The sequence below is a fragment of the Cyprinus carpio genome, unplaced genomic scaffold, assembly GCF_018340385.1.
Source record: "Cyprinus carpio isolate SPL01 unplaced genomic scaffold, ASM1834038v1 S000006638, whole genome shotgun sequence".
Classification (NCBI taxonomy): Eukaryota; Metazoa; Chordata; class Actinopteri; order Cypriniformes; family Cyprinidae; genus Cyprinus; species Cyprinus carpio.
In genome coordinates, this window is record NW_024879267.1 from 68,843 (window position 1) to 89,019 (window position 20,177).

Genomic DNA, 20,177 nt, shown 5'->3' on the forward strand with positions numbered 1-20,177 from the left:
TGACGATACGCGTCATCAAGACTTTTATTTTGTAAGCGGAAGCGGAAGTGAGTGAGCACCGGCGGCTTGTTTAGGCTACAGCGGTGTCTAGTAGCTAGCTTAAAGTAAATCGGTGTGAGGTAAAAAACACTTTAATGCCTCCAAAATGCCCTCTGAAAGTCTACGATTTGAGACTTTAGAAGCCCTGAAAAACTCTCCGAAGGGGAAACTCAACTACAGTCCAGACTGGCTGGGAAAAAAGGGAGGTAAACACGCCGACAATCTGCACACATTTGATCATTATGAAGTTTAATCACCTTTATTACTAATTAAACGTACCGTGCTGCTTTTAGACATGTATTCATATATGATTATTATAATACCAAGGGTATAAGAATATAACTAGGCTACATGTTTATATCAGAGTACCATGGTATTATTATTATGTAAAGCCACAGTACAAAGTTATAGGACTTACTCTGCTAGAGCCATAAATATAGTGTATAATAATAATTATGTTGATATAATAATAAATAAGACACTTCACATAGGTATTAAAGCATTTTACAAAGGATTAAAAACATTGTCAGTAAATGTGCTTCATTCTTGGTGATATTTGTTGGACATTTAAATCGATTTGGAGTTTTGTCCCACAATCCTTATCTCTTCTGATCTGTTTTTCAGGATATTCTGGCGGGCTGTGTGGAGGTGTCCAGTCTGTCTCCTCTCTCAGGACAGATTCTGAAGAGACTGAGTCCCCGTCCGCTGCTCAAGACCCGCTCTCTGTCCTCATGGCGTTCGTGATACGAGTCCCGAGGTTTCAGAAGGTCTTTCTGCTGGAGCTTCAGTTCCCATCAGTCCCAGACAGATCTCCTCTCCGCCTCCGGTCTCCCTTCACGCCGAGGACGATGAGCAGGTGACGTCCTTGCTTTTTAAAGAGTTGGTTCAGCCAAAAACAACCCTCATGTCGTTCCAAACCCGTGAGACCTCCGTTCATCTTCGGAACACAGTTTAAGATATTTTAGATTTAGTCCGAGAGCTTTCTGTCCCTCCATTGAAAATGTATGTACGGTATTACTGTCCACGTCCAGAAAGGTAATAAAAACATCTTCAAAGTAGTCCATGTGACATCAGAGGGTCAGTTAGAATTTATTGAAGCATTGAAAATACACTTTGCTCCAAAAATAACAAAAAATTATGACTTTATTCATAATTTTCTTCTCTTCCGGGTCTGATGTGAACGCGACTGCTGTGACTGTTGACGTACGACGCTGCTGACGTGTTTTCTTTGTTATTGGGCGCACCAGAAAACACGTCAGCAGCGTCGTGAACGCGCTCACATCAGACCCGGAAGAGAAGACAATGCTGAATAAAGTCGTAATTTTTTTTATTTTTGGAGCAAAATGTATATTCGATGCTCAACAAATTCTAACGGACCCTCTGATGTCACATGGACTACTTTGAAGATGTTTTTATTACCTTTCTGGACGTGGACAGTATACCGTACATACATCCCTCAATGGAGGGGACAGAAAGCTCTCGGACTAAATCTAAAATATCTTAAACTGTGTTCCGAGATGAACGGAGGTCTCACGGGTTCAGAACGACATGGAGGGTGAGTCATTAATGACAATAATTTTCATTTTTGGGTGAACTAACGCTTAAAGCTTGATCTTGTGCATTTACATTCATTCATTCATTCAGTAGGCAGACACTCATTCATTCTGAAGAGACTGTAACTGAAGAGTGTTTGCAAAACAAAGTTCCAGAATCGCTCACGAAAGCATGAGCTTGAACAGAGATGTGCAAATTTCACCGAGCACTTACATAACAGCTTCAGACAACTTAATTGGGAACTGCAAGATAATTTGCGGTTTTAAGTTGAATTGTAATAATTAGTCACATGCTTGTTTGATTAAAAGACTTGGTCATCCAACATCCAATAAACAGCTTGGATGCATAAAAGCATTTATTTTTTTTCGATAAGCTGATATACTCTGCAATGCTGATTTTTCCTGTTTTCATACAACTTCCATTGTTTGGTTTGTGTTGGCATTGGAGTGCAATGCTGATTTTTCCTGTTTTCATTCATTTTTGATCTCAGAAAGCAGGAGAAATACAGGAGGAATCTGTTGTGAGTCCTGTAGCAAGCCCACCTCCAGCGATTTCCGTCCTGTCTCCCAGAGCCACACAGATGGCCGGCTGCATCCGCATGTGTGAGCGGAAACACAAGGCCAAAGCAAAGGTGCCACATCTGGAATGAAGATGTTTTCGTACACTAATTTAGTTTTTTTTCAAAGAACACTGTTATTCAGCAAAGATGCATTTAAATTGATCAAAAGTGACCAAAAGATTTTTATTTCAAACTAATTCTGGTTCTTTTGAACCTTCTATTCATCAAAGAATCCTAAAAAAATAAAACATATCATAGTTTCCACAAAAATATTGTGCAGCACAACTGTTTTCAACATTTGATAATAATCAGAAAATGTTTCTTGAGCATCATATTAGAATGATTTCTGATCATGTGACAGTGAAGACTGGAGTAATGATGCTGAAAATTCAGCTGCACATCACAGAAATAAATTCTATTGTTCAGTTTATCCCAATATAAAACAGTTAGTTTAAATTGTAAAATATTTTACCATTTTTACTGTATTTTTGATCGATTAAATGCAGCCTTGGTGAGGAGCAGTAGAGACTTCTATCATTGATGCATGTAATGCACGTGTGTGTTCTCTCTCAGGTGGAGCTGAGTCTCAGACTGGAGCAGCAGGAGCGGCTGGTGGCCACAGTCTCCAGCTGTGAGTCTGAGCAGCTCAAACGCTACGAGGAGCTGATGGAGCTCAAACAGAGACAGGGCAGTACCAGAGCATGAGGGACATGATGGAGAAAGAGTATGGCATTTCTGAACTCTTCATTCTCATCTACGAGTTGAGATGATGTTTGAATCATGAGTTTGTTAAAGCAGTGTTTTGTGTTTAAAGGACACAGGAGAGAGTCTCGGCCGGCAGGAGAAGCTGCGAGAGGAACCACAGGACACCGAATGAAAGTGAGTCTGAAGGATCGTTAGGATCTGATATTTTAGAAATCTGATATTTTTAAAAAGTTAAGCTCTATCAGCAGCATCTGTGACATAATGTCCATTAACACAGGAATCATTTGGACTTGTTTAAATAAACAAGAAATGCTTTAAAAAACCAGTTCTGGATTCCAGAGCGTTTTAATATAACTTTTTGTTTATTGTTTTTTTTTTTTTAGGATATATATAAAAATATAATACGTTTTTTTTTATAATATAAAGAACTAAACTTACAATTATTGTATTATATTTCAGCAAGTTGCCAAAGCAACATTTATTATGTACTAAATACTGAAAAAATTAAATTAAAATAAAAAACTGTAGAGACGTATTAAAAAAAAAAAATAGAAAATTACAAAAGCACACAAAAGTTTACTTTTTAATTAAATTTAAAAATTAAAATGGAATGTATGTGTGTATATATAAATATGTAAATACATGTATATTAAAACTAATTCAATTTATAAATAAAAACTCAGTGATACTAAAATAACACTGCTTAGAATGTAGCTATAATCTACATATCTTATATTTTACTGTACATTCATTTAATTTTGTCTGTGATCTCTGTGACATTTTACGTCGGTTAGGTTTGGTCTGCAGGTTAGACAGTAATACCACAAAAAAGCTTGGTTTATTAATAACTAAATAAATGGCAATACCTGGAATACCAGAGCTATGTTGGGTAAAAGCCTAGTTTTGTGTGTTGCAGATCCTGAACCTGCGTCTGCGGGAGGCGGAGCAGCAGCGTCTGCGGGAGGCGGAGCTTGAGCGTCAGCGGCAGGTGGAGGGCAGAGAGCGGCACAGAGCTATCAATGCCATACAGGAGGAGGTGCTTCAGCTCAACCAGCTCCTACAGCCACGCCCCTCCACACAAACAGACCCCGCCCTCGACCACACACCCCCATACATCACCCGCGGCAACCAGCTCTGCTCGCAGGTGTCAGATGTGGGTGCCGGCCTCTGCAGACGTGAGTCCACATCCACCTCATCTTACGATTATATAAGGACTTCTGCTGTCCAAGGCTGCATTTATTTTGATCAAATATATAGTGAAATCTCATTACAATTTAAACAAACTATTTTCTATAGAGATATATTTGGAAAATGTAATTTATTCCTGTGAATTTTCAGCATCATTACTCCAGTTTTCAGTGTCAGAAATCAATCTAATATGATGCTCAGGAATAAATTACAGTTTACAGTATATTCACATAAAAAAACAGCTCTTAAATTGTAATATTATTTCACATTTCTACTGTATTTTTGATCAAATAAATGCAGCCTTGGTGAGCAGAAGAGATTCTTGCAATGTATATATTCCTAACTTATGGCAGGCAGTGCATGCATGTTAATTTGAATACATATACTTTATTATAATGATGCATGATATGCTCCTGTAACTTAAATGCAGTGTAAGTCGCTTTGGATAAAAGCATCTGTGAAATGCATGAATGTAAATAAATTTTGCAGGGTCAGTTTCCCAGCGTGGAGGATTTGACCGTGGCGGAGCGAAGAGCGCTACAGGAAATGAGATCACTAGTCAGAAACCTGCAGGGCGAGGAGGGCACAGGCTGCCGAGAGGAAGAGGAGGAGGAGCAGGACGAAGAGAGGAGGGAGAAGAAGAAGAGACACGAGGAGTTGAAAGCCCAGCAATGAGGAGCAAAAGAAAACCGCAGCACGATCCGCTAAAGAGGCGAAAGCCAAGAAAGAGGGTGAGGGAGCTGAAGAACATGCGTCAAGCTCTAAAGGAAGCAATGTGTAATGTAAACATCACTAATGAAATAAAACAAATTTTAATATCATATGCAGGTCTTCAGACCGGAGCAGATGAGAGCACTTTAAAGTGGTACAGCGCGCTGCAGGATGCGGCCAATCAGTGCGCTCAGGCGTGTGATGAGCTCAGCAGAGCTAAAAGACACGCAGGTTAGACGCCCGTCAGCTCGGTGTAACATCTATTGGATGCTGTATGGTGACGATAATTATCTTGCACTTATGTTGCAGACGAAAAAATTAAAAATGGGAGCTGCAAAAGGCCCGCAACCACACCCGTGAGCCAGATCGCAAACATCTCAGGTGAGAAAAACGAGAAAAACAACAACAGAGAGTAATGAAGAACTGACATGATTTCTGACAGAAACACCCAAAGTAAAAAAAACTTTCACATTTCTAAAAAAAAAAAAAAGCAACCATCCAAACTAACTGTTTTTATTTTTTTTTAGTCATCGTCTATGCACACATTTAAGTCTTTGTGTAATTTTAGTATTATTATTGATACACTATTATAGTTTTCATTTATATTTAGATTTTATTTGCATATTTCCTATTCTTTTATTAATTGTAATTAGGTTAGTTTTAATACTTATGTTGTCATTTTTAGTTTTTTTTTTGTCTATACTTCAATTCAATTCAAGTTTATTTGTATAGCGCTTTTTACGATACAAATCATTACAAAGCAACTTTACAGAAAATTAAGTTTCTACAATATTTAGTAGTAGCTTATCAGTGATGACTGTCAGTTCATGTGCATATAGCAGAAATGTTCAGAAAAATCATTAAAAGACGTAAACAAACAGACGATTAACACTATTAACAGCAATTATGCAATCAAACTTATAGCAAAATGTGGTAGTTCTGTATGTTGTCTCTGGGTTAGCATCATCTGAGGTGCCTCTGAGGGGCTGGCATCATCTCTTTCTCAGGTGTTCTGGATCCAGACTGGAGCTTGTGTAAATCCTAGTTACCACGGATGTAAATCCCGTGGCAAAGCAGAGAAACAAATAGAGACATAATTAGCGTAGCTGCTGTTCCAGCCAAGTAAAATTAATTAGGTTTAACCCAAGTTAAAGAATAATAATGCACATTTGATCAGATTATAACTGCAGTCCAAAATTATGAGATGCATTATTTGAATGCTTGGCCAAAGAGGTGTGTTTTTAATCTAGATTTAAAACAGAGAAAGTGTGTTCTGAACCCAGAACATTATCAGGAAGGCTATTCCAGAGTTTGGGAGCCAAATGCGAAAAAGCTCTACCTCCTTTAGTGGACTTTGCTATCCTAGGTACTATCAAAAGTCCAGCGTTTTGTGACCTTAGGGAGCGTATACAGTTTACATACATGTGTATATACATATTACCGTATTTTCCGGACTATAAGTCATACTTTTTTTCATAGTTTGGCTGGTCCTGCGACTTATAGTCGGGTGCGACTTATTTATCAAAATTAATTTGACATGAACCAAGAGAAAACATTACCGTCTACAGCCGCGAGAGGGCGCTCTATGCTGCTCAGTGTTCCTGTAGCATACCCCTGAAAACATTAACTGAAAACAACTGAAAAGTGTTAACTGAAATATTAACTTAAAGACAACTGAGAAAGACTGAATGCAAACAAAATGCCCCCCAAAAAGAAAATCCTATTCTGCAGAATACAAACTGTAAAATATGGTAAAATATGCAGCCGATCTGATCGGTTACAGGAGCACTGAGCAGCATAGAGCGCCCTCTCGCGGCTGTAGACGGTAATGTTTTCTCTTGGTTCTTGGTTCTAAATAAATGCAACTTATAGTCCAGTGCGACTCCATTTGTTTATTTCCTCGTCATGACGTATTTTTGGACTGGTGCGACTTATAGTCCGAAAAATACGGTATATATAGTTTTTATTTTTCAGTTAATTTTAGTTTTAGTTATATTTCAATTTAAAGCTAAATAAACTAAACCAAAAATGAGAAATTAAATTGAAAAGAAATTAATTATAAGTTTTTATTTGATTTCATTTCACATTCGTTTTATATCAAGTAACGAATATATTTTTTAATAATCAGTTAATTAATGAAATGCATTTAATAACTGACGGTTAAATAAAAGCTGAGTTTACATTTAGAAGATGTTTCTACTCTAATTCATTAGTATAATTTAAACATTTAAACAGTGGCTGTAATAAAAACTTGTTTTCATAACAGCATAAACAGATTTCTTCAAAAATACATTAAAATAATGAAAACATCACTAACAGTGATGTAAAAATATAATAAATATGTTATATATTCCATACATTTAGCAAAATGCTCCCTTCTAAGGTTATTTTTGGCTAATTATCGAGCTTTGTATCTGACACGCCATATTAAAATGTGCCAAAATGGCATTTAATTGATTGAATTTTGTTATACAATTTACATAATTTGAACATTCAGACTTTGTTTCATATCAAAAGCAACGAAGCACGAGTTTGTTACAAATAAGTTTAGTGACGTTTTGTTGACACATCAACTGAAAAACGCATTGATTTTGACAGTTCATCAAAATGGAAATTCATTCAAATAGAAACTTCAGTGCATCACTAATATAAAGTTGACCTCGTGCACGTAGGTGCGCCGCTGAAGGAGGCCTTTGAGAAGATCGACAAACTGTTGTCCAGCCGTCCAGTGACGTCCGCTGGAAAGACAGTCTCTGCGTCCCAGCATCCTCAGGGGCTGGAGTTTGTTCAGTTATAAACTGGCAGAAAAGTTTGTGGTAAGGCAGATTTTTACATACATAAGGAGATTTTTGGAGGGCAGATAAAGGGGTCATCAGATGCACGTTTTCCACAAGTTGATATGATTCTTTTGGGCCTTAATGAACTCTATAACAACATACTTTGGTTAAGATTTCTCAATGGTAGTGTAAAGCAACACTGTTTTTACCCTGTCAAACTAACTCCGGTTTCGGTGCAGTGTCCCTTTAAATGCTAATGAGCTCTGATAACCCCGCCCCTCTCTTCCATGCAGTTTCTCATGAGACGGTTTACTTTAGTCGCAAGTCGAATCTTGCAAAACAGCACATTCATAAGGAAAGCCGCTTTGCAAAGATTCTTAAAAACCCACCCACCCCCCCCCTGATACTCACTTCTTCTGGAGGTGTTGCATGAAGTTAGACACATTAGACACACTTAAATGCATTTGTGTAGATCGGGTGGCGCAATCCCTTAAAGAACAACACCTGTGTCTTCAGCGGCTCAGATGTCGTGAGTAAATGATGACTGCTATGTTCATTATAACATCTACTTCTGCTCCGGTGTGACTGATATCAGCTCACTCAGGGCGGAGCTGTGATTAAAACACCAGTGTCAATCAACAATTGTGGGAGGGGCCTGGGTCTGTGTGATGTCATACAGCTGAGAACGGCTTGGAGTTATTATTTTGGGGGATTTAAAAAAAAAAAAAAAAAAAACACTTGGTGGATTTTTATCATTGTAAGGTGGTTGCATACACACACTTCTGTCACACATTTAAGTTCAAACAACATGCAAAAGTGAATTTTGCATCCGATGACCCCTTTGATAACTCATTCACAGAAACAAGGAGAAGAGGAGGTGGCGTCCAATCATTCGGCAGCGTTCCCCATCGCCGCTGTGGCGTCGGGCATCTGGGAACTGCATCCTAAAATTGGAGAGCTTATACTCGCCCACCTCCACAAGAAGTGTCCATACGCTGTGCCGCACTATCCCCCCATGGAGCGGGGCACGTCTGTGGAGGATTACCAGAAGTAAGTGTGTTACTTCACTCGGCTGGAGGAGCCGTTCACACAGAATGTGTTTTAGTCATTTGTCTACGCACACAGGCACGGCTTAGTGTTATTTTAGTATCATTGATAATATTTTATTAATATTTCTGTTTTTAGTTTAACTTTAGTTTAGTTAAGTTTTAGTAATTTTATATTTTTAATAATTTAGTTTTATTTAATTTAAATATTTTCCTATTCATTGATTTTATGCATTTTTATTCATTCGTTTTAGTTTTAGTTATGTAACGAAAAATGTTTTTAGTTTTAATGTAATCTAAATGCATACAGACAGACCCTTTAAATTCCTAACTCACTTATGACTGCTGTGTAAATATCAGTTTTATGGAAATAAAGAAACACTGTGATTGTAGTTTTATAAAATGCCGATTCAAGAGATCAACGTTTGGTATTATTACTGTTATACTATATATAGTAAATACAGATGGCACTCCTTTTTCCAAGAAAGATTTATTTTATGTAGGGTGCACCGATTATGAACATTTTTGGCCAGATACCAATAATGATAATTCTTTAAATATGAAAGCCGATAACCGATATGTTGGAGCCGATAAATCTAAATCCACATTTTTACATAATTTTTGAGACCCTGTTTAAAAGGCCATAGCAGCGAGGCTTAAACACTTCAACATAAATCAAACATTAAAGCAGCCTTACAAATAAATAACACATAATGCTTAAAATAATGGAAACGAGACACAGTTACTGGACAACATTACTTTGCGTGTAAAAAAAAATATATAAGGCGATATTTTGAGACGATGGAGAGTGTGTTAAAAGAGGTCCAGCATGTAAGGACTATAGCCAGAGATATTGTCAAAATCAATAAATATTGTCATTATTAAGAGTATTTGGCATTTCCAGTTAATGTAGACCTGTTATTTTCTGGCTATTATTATTAGGTTACTCTTTTGGCAGCTAAACCTCGAGCGTGTCATCTGATCAGAGTCCAGAAGTTATGAGTGTGTCTTTCCCATCAGGATTCGGGATACCGTTGTGGATGACTCCAAAGTGGAAGGGCAGGACAGCTTTCTGAAGAGAATGTCAGGAATGATTCTACTCTACTATAATACAAACCAGATGACATTACCCTGAAACCGGCAAACAAGGGGTGTGTGATATTCCTTTACTACAACATGCATGAACGTCTGTACGAAGCTGCATATCTAACACGAGCGCGTCTCTTCATCAGCCTCATCCTCACGGCTTGAATCACGGCTGGCGCTGGCTCGCACAGATCCTCAACATGGAGCCGCTCGCCGACATCACAGCAACTATTCTCTTTGACTTCCTGGAGGTGACATCATCTTCCTTTTGCAAATGATTTGTTTTTGATTATTGCTTTATGACAGTGTATTTTTCGGCACGTCTGTCTCTTAGGTCTGTGGAAATGCCTTGATGAAACTATATCGAGGGCAGTTTTGGAAACTGATATTGCTTATTTACTTCGAAGACATAATTAATTAAAAAATTATAAATTCCGTAAATGTATTGTATTTATTGCATTCGAAAAGCAATGAAATTAGCATCCAGATCGTCCTTCTGTTTGTTAGTTTAGATTAGTGTAGATTCTAATGCCTTCTGATGCACTTTTTCTTGCTGTTTTAAAGGAATAGTTCACCCAAAAATGACCATTTGCCGAAAACTTACTCAACCTCAGGCCATCCAGGATGAATATGAGTTTGTTTCTTCATCAGGTTTGTAGAAATGTAGCATCGCATCAGTGTCTCAGCAATGGATGCTCTGTGCAGGTGAATGGGTGCCGTCAGAATGAGAGTCCAAAACAGCTGATAAAAACATCACAATAATTCACAGCCACTCCAGTCCATCAGTTAACATCTGGAGAAAAGACATCTGTTTTTATTCAGCGGTTTGGCTTCTCTTATCTGACGGCCAACCATTCAACTGCAGCGGCATCCACCATTGCTAGAGACACTGAGACTGTGCAAATGCGTAGATTTCCACATTTCTTCATCAGATGCTTTGGAACAGACCTGAGCGCTGGAGTCGGACGGGGATTATATGATGGTTTTTCATCCAGCTGTTTGGACTCAGTAAATGGTCATTTTTAGGTGAACTAAAGTGATTTCTACAAATCTGACTAAAAAACAAACTAATAAACAAACTCAAATACATCATGAAAAGCAAGATTTCAATAAATTTTCACATTAAATGTTAACTACTAGGTGAACTAATCCTTTATTATCAGGTGTAAACATAAATGTCCCTCAGTGATTAAATCACCAAAAACAAAAATGGTGCAAAACAGCCCTTATGGCTTATTAAACCAGGATCGAAGCCCTCACCATCAAAGCTCACATCCACCACCTAACAAAACTTAAATCAAACCATACATAAACAGTTTCTAGAGGTAAGTGTCTGGTTTCAAGCACCTAATATTATATTTTCCTGATTTTTAATCGCTAGAAGTCACTGCATCTGTTCTTTCTCTTATCTAGACGACTCCAATAACTAAGCACAATCCCGTCCCCAACTTCTACAACTCCTCATCCTAGCTAAAAACACCTGAATGTACTAGACACACATGAAGTCCTAGACTGAGATGTAGTAGTAGTAGAAGCCAATACTGTTTACTGGACGCATGAGTGTTGATGCATTTTTCTCATCTGTAGGCTTTATTTAATCGAGCATCATGCCATCTTCAAGTTTGTCTTCTCTAATTTGAGCATGTAAGAACTTTTTAAATTTGTTTTAAATACAATCTATCCATCCGATCTCAAACATACGAAAATTATTCTCCAACCAAAGTTTATTATCTGTTTTAGACTGTCTGTTTTTCTTGTAGACGAATGAGTGTTAACAGGAATCGGTTTTTTTACGCGCCAAACAAAAGCCTTATTTTCAGTGTGATGACGGGAAGTGATCGACACATAGATGAAATGTACTGTATATTGATGCAGATATTTATGATTTTATATGACGTAAGGATTAAACCAAGTATAACAAGAGTATTTTTATTCTTTCTATGTGTGTTTTTAAATCTGAAGAAGCAGAAAGTGTCTTTCTTTTGGTTTCACATTAGTACAGAACCACGAGATAAAAGAGGAATGTATTATATTTTGTTATTAAAGGAAGTATTTTAGAAATGGGATTAGCAGACTTTTAAAAATTAGCTAAGATCATTAACTTTATCCATTATTTATAACTAATATTTGGGTGTTTTTAGTGACAAACTAATACCACAAAACACATCACAGAATTTAATCAGTGTCCATTTCAGCTCAGTTTCTTACAAAATTAAATATCATGACAATAACAACATCTATTAAAAGCAACCCAAACCAAAGAAAGAAATCATTTCAAATAGACATAACACTCAATTTAAACTACACTACAAAAAAAAAAAAAAAAAAAATTATATTTTATCCAGTATTTCAGGATATGATTGGGACATTAAACAGGGTTTATCCACGGAGTTAACTATAAACTATAAACAATAGGTTTGTTACTTGAAATTAAATAACATGTTAATGATAAAATATAAAAAAATGTTTTATTTTAGCTAGTTTGCATTTCTCATTTTCATTTTGAAAGTATTTAAAAAGTTGTGGTTACTAAGTTTTAAAACGTTGTTGTGGTTAACTAAAATTATAACCCTAAAAAAACATTTTCGTTACTTAAAATAAATGTCAATAATCTCTCTCTCAAAACCTCTATATAAATATCCATTGCAACATTTATAATTTTCATTTATTGTAACTGGATGTACTAAACTAAAATAAAAAATATTCAGCTGGATGCGACTAAATCTAAAACTGAAATAAACTAATAAAATAATATTCAGATATTTAAAAAGTAAAATTACCAATAAAAATTACAAGGCAATTACAAAGAGGCAATTACAAAAACTGTTCCAATAGTAAGGCAGGCGGAGATGATTAAATTCAAAAATTAACAAAAAACTATAATAGTTGATCTCAATGATACTAAAATAATGCGGTCGTCTAAAAAGAAACAACCCAAAAATCTCACATATAGCCTATATATTTGTAGCAATAGCCAAAAATTATTAGGATATTAAGTAAAGATCATGTTCCATGAAGAAATTTTGTACATTTTCTACTGTAAATATATCAAAACTTAGTTTTTGTTTACTAATATGCATTGCTAAGAACTTCATTTGGACAACTTTACAGATAATTTTCTCAATATTTAGATTTTTTTTTTTTTTTTTTTTTGCACCCTTGGATTCGATTTTAAAAAAGTTGTATCTCAGCCGAATATCATCCTATTCTAACAAACCACACATCAATAGAAAGATTATTTTCCAGTTTACAGATGACATAAATCACAAATGAAACAAAATGGACTGGTTTTGTGGTCACATCCGTATTTAATGAACTAATTCTTCCCGCCTTTAGGTGGCGCTGTCGTTTAGTGATTGCGCAGTGGCGCTTTGTGTCCTGCTTCAGCTGTAGGCACTTAGAAATGTAGTTCGCTTATTGCGCCGAATTCGATTTTAAACAACCGTTTTGTGATTCCACATTCTATCGGAGCGAGTTTTAAACTTGAAGCACGTGTTCTTTCGTGCTGCGCTCGTTACACGCAGCTTCATCTGTCAGTGGTGGGAATCGCGTGTGGTTTTGTTTTCTCTCGGGATGCTTCTGATGAAGTTCCCCGCGGCGCTGTGTGTCGTGGTGTTGTGGTGCGGCTGGGTTCGGTTCGCTCGGGGCTGTTGCGGGCTGCTGCTGTGCCGCTCCTGCGGGCACGAGGTGGCGGAGGACGCGGACCTGAGGTTCGTTCCCAGCCGCCTGGCGCTGTCGCACCGGAACTACACGGCGATCGGAGGGAAGCGTGTCTCCGTTCAGCTCTTCGAGAATCCGCAGGGCTTCCAGTTCGAAGTCGTGACTTTTAAGCGCGCAGATGTGCTGAAGCACTGGCCGGCGGACGCTCACTTCACCTGGTATCCGGGTCACGCGTGGACCGTCGCCACCTGCCCGCGGTGCAAAACACACCTAGGTGGGTGTTCACTCATATGATGAAATGCGTGACACTGACTGTGTATACATGGTATAAACAAGCATTTAAAAGTACAGTAAGTAATACAAAACTCCAAAAACAGTAGTAGAGCACGCATGGCGGTGTTCTGGAACGCTTTACTGTTTAAAAACAGTAATATTTTATGTGAACAGAGGGCAAACATTTTGCATTTTAGGTCAGCATTGCTATCTAATCAGCCTGCTTGGCACTTTATCTTTTATAACATGGGATTTTCACCAGATGTATTCAATCTAAATATATATTTAAATTAACAAGATGTTAAATTTAGTTTTTGTGTTAAGAATTAAAATTTTGGACATATAGATTATTAAAATGTCCTCCTCATCAGGTCATCCAAGATCTAGATGAGTTTGTTTCTTCAACAGGTTTGGAGAAATGTAGCATTGCATCAGTGTCTCAGCAATGGATGCTCTGCAGTGAATGGGTGCCGTCAGAATGAGCGTCCAAACAGCTGATAAAAACAAAACAATAATCCACACCACTCCAGTCCATCAATAAAACTGAGCTGGTGTGTAAAAGACGTGTGATCTGTGCAGATTTGTCTCCTGATTCAGATGACTTTTTCATTGGAGAAAGCAGTATTATGAATAGAGGACTTGTATTATAGCCAGAAGCAACTATTTCAAGTTAAAAACATCTTAATGACGGATGAGTTTCTTACAAACACGCAGCTTTTGGCTTCAGATGATGGACTGGAGTGGTGTGGATTATTGTGATGTTTTTATCAGCTGTTTGGACTCTCATTCTGACGGCACCCATTCACTGCAGAGCATCCATTGCTGAGACACTGATGCAGTGCTGCATTTCTCCAAACGTGATGAAGAGCTTCTACATCTTGGACCGCTTGAGGCCTTATTTTTCCTTCCAGTGTGAACTATTCCTTTAACCTGAAATGTCAGTTTAAGTAGTATACAATTTTTCACTTCTCTTTGATCTAGGTTGGGCGTTTCAGCCCAGTGATTGGCCCAGGACAGTGACCCGAGAAGAGTTCGAAGGTTCGGACCAGACATTCGTGGCGCTCATAATGGACAGACTTCTGCAGGAACACTTTGCATCCACACTGCTGATGACACCCAAAGCTTTCAGAAGTTGACGATTAGCCAAACCACACTTAATGCCGTTTAATAAAGCTATTTTTATGGGGAACATTAAACGTGTCTCGAATGCCTGGCTTTGTTCTTGACCCGACCCAAGGGTAAAACACGGCTTCCCATCGACGTTAAAACAGTTTTAACCTTTATTGCATTTTCTTTGCAACTGGATGAATCCAAAAACATGGCGTTTTTTTTTTATTTAAACGAAACCAACTGAACAGTTTTAAGTGTACCGCTCCAAGTTCGTTGGGGCTGTGAGGGAAAAACTTACAAGCGTGATTTGACTCTTTTTAATATTTTATTTTATCAAAAATGTAATCCATTTCAAATCTGGTGAACGTCTGTAAAACAAGACAGGATAAAAATCAAAGACTCGATGATGGTGCCCACAAACCCTCTTTCCTCAGCCCTCCTGAACAGACACAGTTACAAGAGGTAACAGGGATTCACTACTGTTAACTATCTGCTGATTAAACCATGAAGGGTTTAAACACCGCCAACAACGGTGGAGAACGCTAGAGCTAGCAGATCACTGCGCACCATGGCTTCCGCTCAATTAACCACACAACACTCTAACAGGAAGAAATCATACATATTTGTACATTATATATTTATAATAATAAAAAAACAAACAGAAAACACTATTCGCAAATCTACTCCAGACGACGTGCGGCCGATAACTACAGTGTTTTGCTTTTTACCTTGAAATGCATTTGGAAATTGAGATGGTAGATGCCATGTCGGCAAGATTTCGCAGTCAGTTTATTTGTGAGTCTGTTCGGGGGACTTCAACACGGCAAGTTCAGGATAGAGGAAAGATGGAGCTCAAAACCAAAAAGAAAAAAAAAAAAAACAGGAAAAAGAAGCATCTTGCTCTCCAATAATACAAAAAAAAAAACAACAACAAAAAAGCCAAAGAAGCAATTTGGAAACAGGACTGGGGAAAAGTGGATAATATTCCTCTATTTCAGCTTCAGTCATCCTCGCCATCATCATCCTGCAATAATAAACAAAAAAGACAATCAATGGGTGATTTTTCAATTTAGAAGCACTTTTTGATTAACTAGTTTGAGGAACAATACTAGAATTCCAAGAACTCGTTGGAAAAGGGGATGGACAACAAACTTGTCACAAACGGTATTACAAAAGAAAAGCAATTCTTTGCACTCCCTCAAATGAGAAAAAGATCAATTCTTCGCATTACAGTTAATGCATGACGGCCTTAAATGAATGACATACCTCTCCATCATCATCCTCCTCTTCCTCTCCATCATCTTCTCCCTCTTCGTCAATATCATCCAGACCTTCCTCGTCTTCCTCCTCGTCCTCACCCTCTCCTTCCTCGTCCTCCATGTCTGGAACCTGTCGGGGTTGGAAATGCAAACGAACGAGTCAATTTCCATTCCGCAGGATAAACCGGAAGAACTGCTCGACCGCATCATTTAAATGACGGGAACGGAAACTTCCAGAGACCAAATAATGCAAACCTACCGCTACGACCCAAGTCTACACGAGCTTAATCCCTAAACAAAACCAATCCCACCACTAAGCACTTATTATACCATACGGCCAAACGCAATCTCACAAGACATCGCCCAACTCGTCTGCGCCTGAATCGCTGTGATCAGTAAACCAGGCCAACTCCCCCCCGTCTGCCCCCTGAATCGCTGTGATCCCAGTAAACAGGTTGAAGAAGCTCTCGGGTTCTTCGTGTTGCCCCGTCTTCTTGCCGCTCTTTCAACCAAATAAAAAAAATCATACAAACCCTACCTGAGATCCCCCGAAAAACAACAAAACACCAGAAGAAGTCCAAAAACTTGACAATTTGACAAAACACACAAAACTAGAATACACAACATCATACATACTTTTCCCATTTTTTTTTTTCCCCGTTTCCATTTGATCCTCTGTCGACTTTGAGGTGGGGTCTCCCCCCCGCTTTCGTTCAGGTGGATTTCTTTGGAGAGGACTTTGTTTCTCCCAAAATACCCCATACCAGTGTTTTTCATCCAAAATACTAAAAGGCCAATGGAAAAGAACGGGTGGAGTTTATGGAGGACACAAGCAAGCTATAAGTCTTTAAAATTAGATTTTTATCACTTACGAAATCTATTCTGTAGCCAGATTTGATGTCTTCGAACTCGGTCACCTCTACTCTGGTCAGATAGTGAAGCGCTTCCTCGTCCTCCTCTCCGAGAAGAGCTGAGACTACATCATCGAATGATATTGAATACAACATTCATTGAGCATTATGATTAAATAGTGCAATAACAGTTCTCAAAGGATCTCACCTTGTGGGTGGTTGACGAATGTTGTGACCCAAAAGTTGGGGAAATTTTATTGCTATGAGTTTGTTCTGACCCTCTCTTCTGGGAGAACGGCTGGCGGAGTTTGGTTCAGTCTGTCAACAACTCGACTTTGAGGATTTCCTCACTCGCCTGCTCGTTCAGTCTGTCAACAACATCATCATCATCCATCATCATATCTATTCACAAGCATCACAGCAATTCTGTTAAAGCATGAATACATTCAATAAACTTCAACATACCTGTCGATTTCATTCTGTACCTCATCGATGTGCTCGATGGCTTCTTGCTGCTCTTTTTCTAAACAATAAAACAGCGTTAAAGTACAATAACTGCAAATACTCGATGGCTTCTCTCTAGCCAAACAATAACAAACTAGCGCAACAGACGCTAATATACTTTTATTCACAATTTATGCGATTAGGGTAGAATTTAAAGATTTTTAACAGTACATTCTATGCATAATTCTTTTAAGTAATCAGTGTTATATTAACTATAAAATTTCCTGTGACGTAAAAGCCTTGATGTATTGAACGCTCAGGGAGCCGCGCTTATGCCGCGTGGTTTAAATGTGAACGGAATCGCGTTGCACCTGCTTCCGCCGCGAACGCTTAACCACCGTGAACGGTTGATGCGCGTTTAAAGTCGCTTCAGCGTTAATTTCCACCATAATTCACCCGTTAAAGCGCACAAACAAGCATTAGCCCGTGCTACATCATGGCGGAGACGTGGCTAGGCTAAAGCTAAAGCACAACAACAAAGCAGCGAGCGGACGCTTCCGCTCCGCATGTTTCACGCTCTTTAACTGCACGCGCTCCTTCGAAAAAACAGTTAGCGGTTCAAAGTAAAAAAAAAAAAAAAAAAACTCCCGCGCTTTCATTTTTGAAATGCAACGGTTTTCATGTGAGTCCTAACAGGGCTTTGTGGCGCGCTCAGCTCGCGCACGGCCAGGAATCAAACATGGCCTCCTCCTCCGCCGGCTGCCGCCGTTCCTCCGAGAACATACAAGCAGACCCGCGGCCAATCACAAGCCCTGCACCTCGCCACAGTCTACAGAAACCAGTCACATTCGAGTCGCTGCTAACTAACTAGCGATAACAGCGATTAAAACCCCGCTTGAGAGAAAAGAGAAAGTGAAAATGGCCGCCGATCGTTCTCGCTTACCCGAGGTCTCGTCCCCTCCGTCGTGGTTCGAGTTCAGTTCCTTTTTACTGACTTTAGCCGCTGAGGCAGACATGATTTCACTGATCACGACGAGAGGAGTTTTCAGCGAGAACCAAGCGCTGTGGGTTTTAAACTCGTTGAGGTAGAAGCTCGTCCTCCTTGAGCTCGGTTTCTGGAGACTTGTACTTGGACAAGAAGAGAAACGAGCGCTGCTCCGCACACAAACTTACCGCGAGGGAACGAACGCAGATTCTCACGCGCTCTTTCGGACAGAACGCGCCCCGCACGAGCTCGAAAAATGAGCTCCGCCCCTTCCAGAACAACCCGCCGAGCGCGACGTCTGTCTGCGAACCCGCGCTCTGATTGGCCCGCGCCGGTGGAGGCGGGGCGGGGCTTGGAACCGCTAGAGAAAGGGCGGGATTTCAACGAAGCTCTCACAACATGTCACCTGGATGTAGAGAAAATGGTTCTGCTAGTAAACACACAAGACTGTGTTTAATCAGTAGTGCTTAAAGGGTTAGTTCACCCCAGAATGAAAGTTCTGTCATTAATTACTCACCTTCATGTCATTCCAAACCCGTAACACCTTTGTTTATCTTTGGAACACAAATTAAGATATTTATGATATAATCTGAGAGAAATGCGGGGGAGTAATTAATGACAGAATTTTAATTTTGGGGTGAAACTAATCCTTAAAACAGAATGCGGACAAATAACGCGTTTTGTATTCCTTTGTTTATTGTTTTCCAATGAAAGTGCACGAGAATGACGTCTTTGAGCGTAGCGCTCGCGTCTCGCGCGCGAAAAACATTATAAAAACGTGGCGTTCAGGTTTAAAAGGTAAACTTTTTAAAAACGCTTCTAAAGGTCTGAACGTTTTTAACTCACTCAATAACCAAACAACAAACGATGCATTTTTGGCTAATTTTTAAACTGGATAATTTTTTTATATATATATTTATTTATTAATTAAAATGTTCTCCCCATATCATATTTTTAAAATTAGGATACCTCATATATCCAGGTTTTCCAAGACGGAGTTTTTTTAGTCACATATAAAATTGACTAGCAAGGGTTAACTGAGACTCTTGTGAACTATACAAACCGTCTCTCGTTATGTGAACAGATATGAAACAAATGAGTAGAAAACAGACCACAAACATCCTTCTCTAATACCAGACCCCCAATTATTGTGGCACAGGATGATTAATGGCCGAATTCCGAACGAATACTTATGACATGATCCCTGCAGGTTTACACATACTATAAAACCAAGTACACACGGGTCAGTTTTTGATATTGAGAAAATCATATTTAATTTTATGCCTCATTGAAAAGATGAATTAATAAACTTAAGCTTTTTAACTATTTGAAAATCTGGAATCTGAGGGTGCAAAAATCTAAATATTGAGAAAATCATCTTTAAAGTTGTTCAAATGAAGTTCTTAGCAATGCATATTACTAATCAGAAATTAAGTCTTGATATATTTACAGTAGGAAATTTACTTAATATCTTAACGGAACATGATCTTTACTTAATATCCTAATAATGACACGGTGCACGCTTCATTGGTTAACTCACAGTGCATCTGATGCATTATAAAACTCTATATTCTGAACCCAGCTGGACTGTGCAAAAAGCAGTTTTTGGGTTCACAGCATCTGTAGGGTGTAATGCTAAATGTATGACAAACTATATAAAAAGCACATAGTCGAGCGTGTAATGAGGGGAAAGTGCAGATCAGCTTAATGAATTGCTCCTGTGGGATCAATAAAGCTAAGGCATTGCTTACTGTATGTGTTACAGTATATACAGCAGAGGTTTTCAATAGTTTAGATGCCACAGACTCCCAGATACCATCATCCTCGTGAGACGGACCCCCATTTTAAACTTGAAAATAAAAGATATTTCATGAATAAAGAGTCAATTACTACTGTGAAACATTAATAGTGTAAATATGGGAAAAATTTT

The 20,177-nt window shown here is 38.5% G+C and overlaps 1 protein-coding gene and 2 pseudogenes across 1 annotated transcript; 2 read left to right on the top strand and 1 right to left on the bottom strand.

Moving 5' to 3' along the window:
• The first annotated feature begins 56 nt into the window (after window positions 1–56).
• Window positions 57–10,086, top strand: LOC109099947 (annotated as a pseudogene).
• A 2,917-nt stretch (window positions 10,087–13,003) lies between these two features.
• On the top strand, window positions 13,004–14,794 carry si:ch211-51h9.7 (uncharacterized protein LOC558400 homolog). The gene is made up of 2 exons (XM_019101196.2): window positions 13,004–13,599; window positions 14,580–14,794. Exons 1-2 carry the CDS (start codon window positions 13,239–13,241, stop codon window positions 14,732–14,734), a joined length of 516 nt encoding a protein of 171 aa, XP_018956741.2. The 5' UTR covers window positions 13,004–13,238; the 3' UTR covers window positions 14,735–14,794.
• A 220-nt stretch (window positions 14,795–15,014) lies between these two features.
• Window positions 15,015–18,540, bottom strand: LOC109103985 (annotated as a pseudogene).
• Between the last annotated feature and the right edge of the window lie 1,637 nt (window positions 18,541–20,177).

What these genes read in the sequence shown, in the direction of transcription:
- si:ch211-51h9.7 (XM_019101196.2), top strand. Translation starts at nt 13,239, where the DNA reads ATGCTTCTGATGAAGTTCCCCGCGGCGCTGTGTGTCGTGGTGTTGTGG. An exon ending in GCGGTGCAAAACACACCTAG is followed by an intron (nt 13,600 to 14,579) that starts GTGGGTGTTCAC and finishes TCTTTGATCTAG; the next exon opens with GTTGGGCGTTTCAGCCCAGT.